Raw genomic sequence first — 8,515 nt, forward strand, 5'->3', positions numbered from 1 at the left:
TTTCTTTCAAGTAATTCAATAAAAAATCAAATAATCCCTAGCCAGTTGTATTTGTAACTGGGCAAAAAAATGTTCTCGAATTTATATACTTTTTGAATTGTCATTAATGAAAACGAATCTAACAATAATCGTTATCTGGTGGCTGATATCAAGTGTACAATCAAGAGTAATTGAAAAATATTTACAATATTTTAAGGTTTCAATAATAGTTCTCTTTACTTCTCCTATCAGGAAACTTAATTCATTTTGTATTTTATTGTCCAAATAGTGTGGCATTTTTTTGCTATCTTTTTGAACCTTATCAATATGTTCGGTCATTACGTTATCAAATTTTGCCATTGTCTCCATAAGTTTAAAAAAATTGCCGTTACCTTTTTTGAAAAGTATTCGAGTGTCCATCTTTTATTTACCATTTGAATTAAATTTTGATTAAAAGAGTCGACAGTAAAACTTTTCTCAATTGATTTCTTCAAAGCAACCCATTTTCTAACACTCTCACAATGCCTTTACTTGTTTCATGCCTTTCTAAATTCCGAGACAATTGTTGCCAGTCATTGTAGCCATTATCATCGTTAAAACTATTGACAGATACTTCAAATAATTTTCAACAAAAACAAAAACAAAAAACTTTTTCATTATAAGTTAATTTTTTTTCTTTTTCGAAATAGGTGGCGCTAAAAGATCTATTTGAATAATTTACTGGATATACAAAAATTTTTAGTTGTACTGGTTCTAAATCTAAAATTGACATTCTAATATTACCTGCTAATACCCGCGGCCAACAAGCTGGATCATTTAATAATTTCTTATTTACCTTAAGAATATCTTCACTAAATATCAAAATCAAATATTGAACATGTGAGTGGGTCTTGGCTACAAGGAGGTTGTGGTTCTTTATTGCTCCTGGACACAAAAAACTTTTTTAATGATCCAGCTAATCGTTTTTTGTCTTTCTCTTTTTCTAACTTCCTTTTTCGGTATTGTGAACCAGAAAGATTCTTTCGACCATCAGACATCTAAATAATTGAACTATGATTAAAAATTTTGGCAAATTGTCTAATATAAAATAATTAAAACCTACCGTTCAGTCCGTTCACAATCACTGAATAAAAATAAATCAAATTAGACAATGATCTCTTTTCCTAATTCGTAATATCGCAATCTTTACTCTTTGCTCTTTAGTTTTCAACTAATCAACTTAAATTAAAAAAAGTTAAAAAAATGCTACGCAAACTTGGATAAACACGAAAACACGGCATTAGAAAAATAAAAAAATCCCACATTCTCAAAGTCGGCAAAGAGTCTAAGAGTCAAAAGCCAAAAGAAAAGCCGCGATCCCTTTATTCAAGTAATCTATTAATATATTCTGTCATTTGTGCGGCAAGCGGCTTATTCTTTATTATTACCTATTTATTATCTTTCTTACGCCGCCCGATTCGCCCGAACGCTCAACTCACTATTTTGGTATTGTTGTAATAATAAGAAACTATCAAAGAAAGACACTTTACGCTTTGCGACTAAATATTGCATGATAGGGCTCTGTTATTTTTTTAGAGATATTTTGCCTTTTGCCGCCCCGTGTCAGTGCCGTCCGGGTGCCATGCACCCCCGGCACGGCTCGGCCCTGATCTTTGGGAATAATATTTTTTTCTTTTGCCTGGATATTACCTTAAAATTATTTTTGAATTTTTTTCTCGAGAACATTATTAGTTATTAAACTAATTTCAGTCTGAGGCTGAAGTTTCTGCTCATAGTTCTTTATATCACATAGAGATGATAACAATAAACAATTTTTTCAAAAACTTCCTATTTCAAATTTTTGTTATCGATATTACGATTTTTTTGTTAAGAAGTATGTGGAATGTCTGAAACTATTTTATATTACTAACTAGCTGACCCGGCCACGCGTTGCTGTGGCTGAAGTTTTTGTTATATTACATTATAGTAAACAATCTAAGAGGAACGATAAAAGAACATCAGACACGGAGTCCACTATGCTTATTTACACAGATGGTATTTGAAAAAAAAAATGGTGATCTCCTTATTTGACTTTCTACTACTATAACCCTTTAGTACAATGAAATTATTTACGAACAAAGACGAAAATGTTGATGGTGGTATACAAATTCACTGGATTGAGATTTGAAGGGGAAGTACGTTGAACACAATTAATTAAAATGTTCTTACACTTGATATTAAGCAGAAATCAATACAAAATAAAAATTTATCAGATTTATTATTTCCATTTAATTTTATAACAAATAAGTATATTACAGTATAATACAGTAAATAACATGTGACGCTTAAACATCATGAATGAGGTAGGCAAGGCAGACAGTCTTAAACTTTTAAACATTAATGTCTCTTTTTTTGAATTATAAATACTTTCAATTTCAATTTAATTTAACACCAATCGATGCACAATGTTTTTGGTTAACCTGTCTTTAGCTAACACAAATAGATTCGACGACGGTTTCCCAACACGTGAACACGCAACATATAGTTGCCCCTGAGAAAAACATGGATTTTCCAAATCTAAACCACAAATGGACATTGTTTGACCTTGAGATTTATTTATAGACATGGCGAAAGCTAAACGAATTGGAAACTGTAGCCTTTTGAAGGGTATGGTAGAATCTGATGGTATCATCGGAATACGTGGCAGCAAAACCACTTTTCCTTTAAACTTCCCAGCCAAAATGGTTGCTTCAAGAATGTTACCGGTGATCTTTTTGATGACCAAACGCGTACCGTTACATAATTGAGGCGGATTCAAATTACGGAGGAGAATAATAGGGGAACCAATCTTTAATCGAAGATTATGTGGTGGCATTCCAGGTATATCTAATGAATTTAAAAATTCAATCGGAAAATTTACACTTTCATTTTCATCAACAACAGTATCGATTGATTTAAAAGACATCAGATCGCCTGGTAACAACTGTTGTATCTGGAAGTTAATTTCGTCAACATCAACGTTTTTGGCTGCCAAAATCGCCCGTTGACTGAGCCATTCATGATTCAAATAATTATTCTGTATATCCGGGAAAATACTCTGAATCAATTCATTTTTATCCTGAACAACAGTGCAAAAATTGTCTGGTAGTTTAATGCATTGCGTATTTGGTTGCAGTTCTATTTTACCGTTCCCAATATCTAGTAGTTGTTCGGAAAATATTTGTGCTGATGGATCATTTTGCAATTGTACTCGCATATTTATGGTCAATCGAAGTGTTTCAACACACTGAGAAAAAAAAATTGAAAATCATTCTAATTAAGTTTTATAATTATGTGATAATACTGACATGTACATATTTAAATTATAGAGTTTAAATAATAATTTCAATAAGAATTGAAATACTAATTTAATCGTTTAAATATAAGAAAAAAAATCTGAAAAACTTGTTATCATAGCACATTGAAATAATAAGTGCTAAATAATTTTTAATAGAGATTAAATAAAAACAATAAAAAAATATATTTGTACAACTATTGAAAAAGTGTAGGAAATTGTGTATCATTTTTTCATTGACATTTTAATTAAATTTTATAATTATGTGATAATACTTACATACATATATTCAAATTAAATTATAAAGTTTTGATCAATGAAGCACAAATAAGTAAAAAGCAGGATTAATTTCACTGTATTATCTTCATTATAATATGAATTCAATTAACATTTCAGTCTAAGTAACACGTGGCCGGCTATGCTAACACCAAAAATTTAAAAAGTGGAAATAATTGAATTATGCGGTATTTCGTTCACTACAAAATAAATTTAATTAATTTTATAGCGTCAACAACACGTGGTAATTATGCTGTGAAAATGTAGCTTATATGACACGATCGTAGATTTACCATAGCAGGGCCATCTATTGATTACTTACTCAACCCAGTCGAAAGGTATCGACATCTGTTAGAATCATTTGGAGTTAACAGATAATTGTGACTGTCAAATAATAACAGACGAATAATTAGCAATAAATTAAAATTGCGACTATAATTTGAGATTTAAACTATCCTATCTCTCAAGTTGGATCGAACTGCACATGGTGTGCAAATTTTATTATAATCGGTTAAGTGGTTTAGGAGTCCATTGAGGACAAACATTGTGACACGAGATTTATATATATTAAGATTTGAATAATTTAATTCACACAAATGATGAATTTTTTTATTTGCGGGTTCAAAATGAGTAATTTTCTGTAACAACTCTTCATGATTGAGTTTCTCCATTCACTCAATGATTTTTTGGAAAAGTTTTCTATCATTAGACGAATGAAGAATTTGTTATTCACCTTTATTCTGTTTACGATCTTTATTGCAGTAAAAACAAACATTATTAAGTTGTGGAACTTCAATGTTATGTCAGAAATATCATGAAAAACATTAGTTTCGTTGATACTTGAATCACAAGTCGAGCTGATAGTAACATCTAATATTGACTGACTATCTAAACTTGGAGCAACATCTTCTGAAAGTACCGCACTGTTGAAACAATAATTAGGATGTCCTGACATGCACTGGCTATTTGAATTTTAAGCAACATGTTCTGGTATTATTTCACTATTTAAACTCAGTTCAGAATCTCCTGATGTTTGACTATTTAATCCCGAAGAAACAACCTTATATGCGATCTCATTGTTTGAGTCACGTCTTTCGCAATAGTTCTACTAATATCTACTGGAATACTCGATAATAAAACGTGCGAACAAAAATATAATTTTTGAAACGTTAATGACGCAAAAAATGTGTGTCTGTGAGACCTATCTAAAGACAAAAATTTTTAAATTATGCGTTCAATAATTATTTAAAAATTCAGTATTATTATCTAAGCAGGTAGGATGAGTATTAATAAACGCTATCGCCAGCCAGGTAGCCCAAACACCAACTGACAGAGCAAGAAGAACGACACATATAAAATCAGCTGACCTAAATTTCTTGTTTTCTAAACGTTGTCAGCTTCCATAATATAGAAAAATTATTGTTGATTTTGTTATTTGTTCCAATCGTTCGCGTATATTTCGTCAATTATTAAGGTTAAAACTACATGAAGGAACAGAAGTATAAATAATAGACTATAACAGAAGCAGCAGCAGTAGCAAGCACATTTGTGATAAATTGTATCTAAATGTGCCAAAACAAAACATTTTGAATTATAGCATTGTGTAAACATTACATAATGCCTTTGTCATAGATCTAGTACTTCCATTTTGTTGATAGACTACAAAATGGCAGCTGAAAAGACGAGAAACGATTGAACGTAACCGTTGGTTTGGGAAAAAACGTCCCTACGTTACGGTGCCGACGATATTCATTTTCTCTCTCGTTCGACACACTTTATCTATACTGCGCATGCCTCATGCACGCAAAAGATGCGCAGAACAAACTGAAGCGGAGAGAGAACGTTACACTATTTGTTTCACTTCAAAGTAATCCTTTTAGAAGAATTATCGTTGCTCTATGCATTAACTTGAAATTTATAAGTTAATAGATGATTCGCCACACTTGATTACACCTATTATTTTTCTCACAATTCTAGCTCGTCATTAAATCATAAAAAATAAAAGTAGCAAAAGAGTCTACGGAATTCAAGTATCACAATCATCAGTGAGAAATTGTATTAGAATAGTAACGAAATACAAAACGAAAGTCAGAAGGAAATCAAAATATTCCTCTGTCAATCTACTGAACAATATCTATTTTTCTGATTCAATTTTAACATGATCTACCATGGAAAAGTCATCGCTGCTCTACGCATTAATTTGAAATTTAAAAATTAATAGATGATTTTCCGTTAACTTCAATAAAACATGTAGTTAAAGTATCTTGCCTTGTATAATAAATCCTTCTAATATTTCAAGCTTCTAGAAATCAGTGTAGTATCGTAGTGTCGGATCGTAAGGACTTTTTTCATTTTCGAATGCTAATAATTTTTGGAATAAATCTATTTGTGTGGTCTTAGTTTTTCTCATATTTGACCAGAAAACGAATATCTTATTCTTTCAAGCGAAGGTTTCAACAAAGGTTTATTTTTGGGTAATAGCACAATTTTCTATGCCAGAAAAAGTATCGAAATGTTTTTATTTTGAAACTGTCGAACTCTAATTCCATAATTTGTTAGATGTATCCCTTTAAGATTTTTTGGAAACTATTCGGTTTAATACGATCATGATGTCGGTCGTAATCATATGATAGGATCCTACTAAATGAAAATTTAAAGTTCTTGTAAAAAATGTTTTAAATTTGAAATTTCCACCAAATAATAATAGTGTACGAGAAACTCTTTTAATGATTTGACTTACCTGGAATTACATAAGCTAATTCAACAAGCAAAGATTAATCAATTTCTAAATGATCAGAAAGTCTTTCAGGAGTGTGTTCTAAATATGGAAACGTTTCGAGACCATATTTCTGATTGAAACTTTCTCGGGGGTATCAATTTCAAAATCAGATGTTCTCTCCTTTTATTTCTGATATTTCCGTTTCGTTTAGTTAAAAAATACTAACGTTCCCTGAGTAAGCGTACAAAACTAATGTGCGTATTAGTGACGTATATAAGATTTTTTTTTCATTTAAGGTGAAATAAAAAGGCCAATCTTTTATAAACCTACACATTTTTATTTAAACAACATATAAGATACAATTTTTATTCAAAAAAATGAAACAGCAACATTATAAAATATAAAGATACAATTTTTATTCAAAAAAATGAAACAGCAACATTATAAAATATGAAAATTGTACAAACAAAAATAATTTAATTGAATTGGTTGAATAAAACTGTTGGAGATTCACTTTCCTTCGTTTGTACACTGATGACACATTTTATGAGTATGTTCACCGCATATTGGCTTATTGCAGGTGCCACAATAGGTTTTAGTCATCCTCCTTTTACTATAGTTGCATATAGTATGTACGTACAAAAGACGTAGTGACTTACCTTATTCATTGTCGAGAATATTAAATTTGGCACAATAACACTCTTTACTTGAAGGGAACCTGTAGCTAACTAACCACTAGAACCTTACATTGGAGGGGGAAAAGCGAAACTACGGAAACAACATTGCGGCAACCGATTTTCCACTGAAGTATACGTAGCGGAGACGTACATTAGTATTCTAGGGTTAATGATATTTGATATGCAGCTCGCGTGTCTTTCAAATTCTCACAATTTTCTTACGTGTCATAAGTTTATCGTTTTATTCTTAACTTGTTCCTGAGAAATGCGTTAAAGAAATTACTGTTTTTTTTTTCAAAACTTCTACTACGTCATTAAAATATAAGAAAATGGCATCTTCATCATTGTTATTTTGTTTTTTTGGTTTTGATTATTTTCAGCATTCTTTTTGAGACCAGGAACATTAGAATTTCACTTATTTTCTTTTAAATTAGCTCAACAACATTACGAGGGTTGCTACTTAAGTTTTGAGATATGGCATCACTCCATTCGTATACATTCAATATTGCATGAATATTTGGTTGTCGAAAAGATTTCGTTCGAGTTTGATACCGCATAATTTGGGAATCGCTCAAAAAAGAACTAGTGAAAATTAGCTGAAAAATCGTGATACGTTTATAGGATCGTGAAAAGCGTCAAATCAGGGATCTATGCATATGATTCAGAAACTAAATAATAATTGATTGTATGAGTCTTTCAAGATGAACAAAATCCAACAAAAGTTGGAACCCAATGATTTATCCTTATTTTCGCAGATCAAAAATAAATTGGGAGGCCAACGTTTTTGTACACCTGAAGAAGCGGTTGATGCGTTTTTTGAGGTTATCAGCGATTGAGACTGTCTAATCATCCGTGTCCTGTCAAACCATGATATTTGCTTCCCATTGTCAACAAGAAATTTCCCTCGGAACAGTTTTTCTTTCTTGTATAGAAACTGCGGTTTCTTTTGGGAGCCTTTTTAGGCAAGGCGCTAATAGGGAGACACGTATAGGACGTGTGGGGTTGACACGAAAGACGTTTACATGCTACAGGTGCTGAGTGGTGGGGGTTTGGATTTGATTGATAGTCGGAACATTTGACAATCGAACAAAACATTTATATCTATATCACCTAATAAACAGTGGACAATTCAGTTTCGTCTTTACATATTCTCGATTTTTTGTATCGTGAAGCTCTCCGTTTTTCCTTTACCGCCTCTAGTAACTTTTCTTCTGTCATTTTGTGAGCTCGTCAATGTATTCAATTTTGTAGATTACAAAATTACGTGCTGTGCGTTACCTCAAACGTGCTATACGTCTCCCAATTTTCCTCTGGTCTTAAACTTGTACAACGAAAGGGTATAGAGGCAATCACGAATTAGTGCGCTGGTTAGGTTAGGTAAGAGGCAATCATTAATTAGTGCGCTTGTGAGGTTAGGTACATTTTCGGTAGACAGTTGATCGGATGATGTACTAGATATGTCAGCAGGATTAGCACTTATGTTTCTTGACACTTTGTCTTTTTGTCTATACCGGAGAATAAGATGAATCAGAAGACTTAGAATAACTTGTG

General features: G+C 31.7%; 1 protein-coding gene across 1 annotated transcript; it reads right to left on the reverse strand.

The window, feature by feature from the left end:
• Positions 1-278: 278 nt before the first annotated feature.
• Positions 279-3,358, reverse strand: LOC130452019 (ATP-dependent DNA helicase pif1-like). The gene has a single exon (XM_056791376.1). The coding sequence runs from the start codon at positions 3,212-3,214 to the stop codon at positions 2,399-2,401; it is 816 nt and encodes a 271-aa protein (XP_056647354.1). The 5' UTR covers positions 3,215-3,358; the 3' UTR covers positions 279-2,398.
• Positions 3,359-8,515: the final 5,157 nt, after the last annotated feature.

This window comes from Diorhabda sublineata, unplaced genomic scaffold (genome assembly GCF_026230105.1).
Source record: "Diorhabda sublineata isolate icDioSubl1.1 unplaced genomic scaffold, icDioSubl1.1 Dsub_116, whole genome shotgun sequence".
Taxonomy (NCBI): domain Eukaryota; kingdom Metazoa; phylum Arthropoda; class Insecta; order Coleoptera; family Chrysomelidae; genus Diorhabda; species Diorhabda sublineata.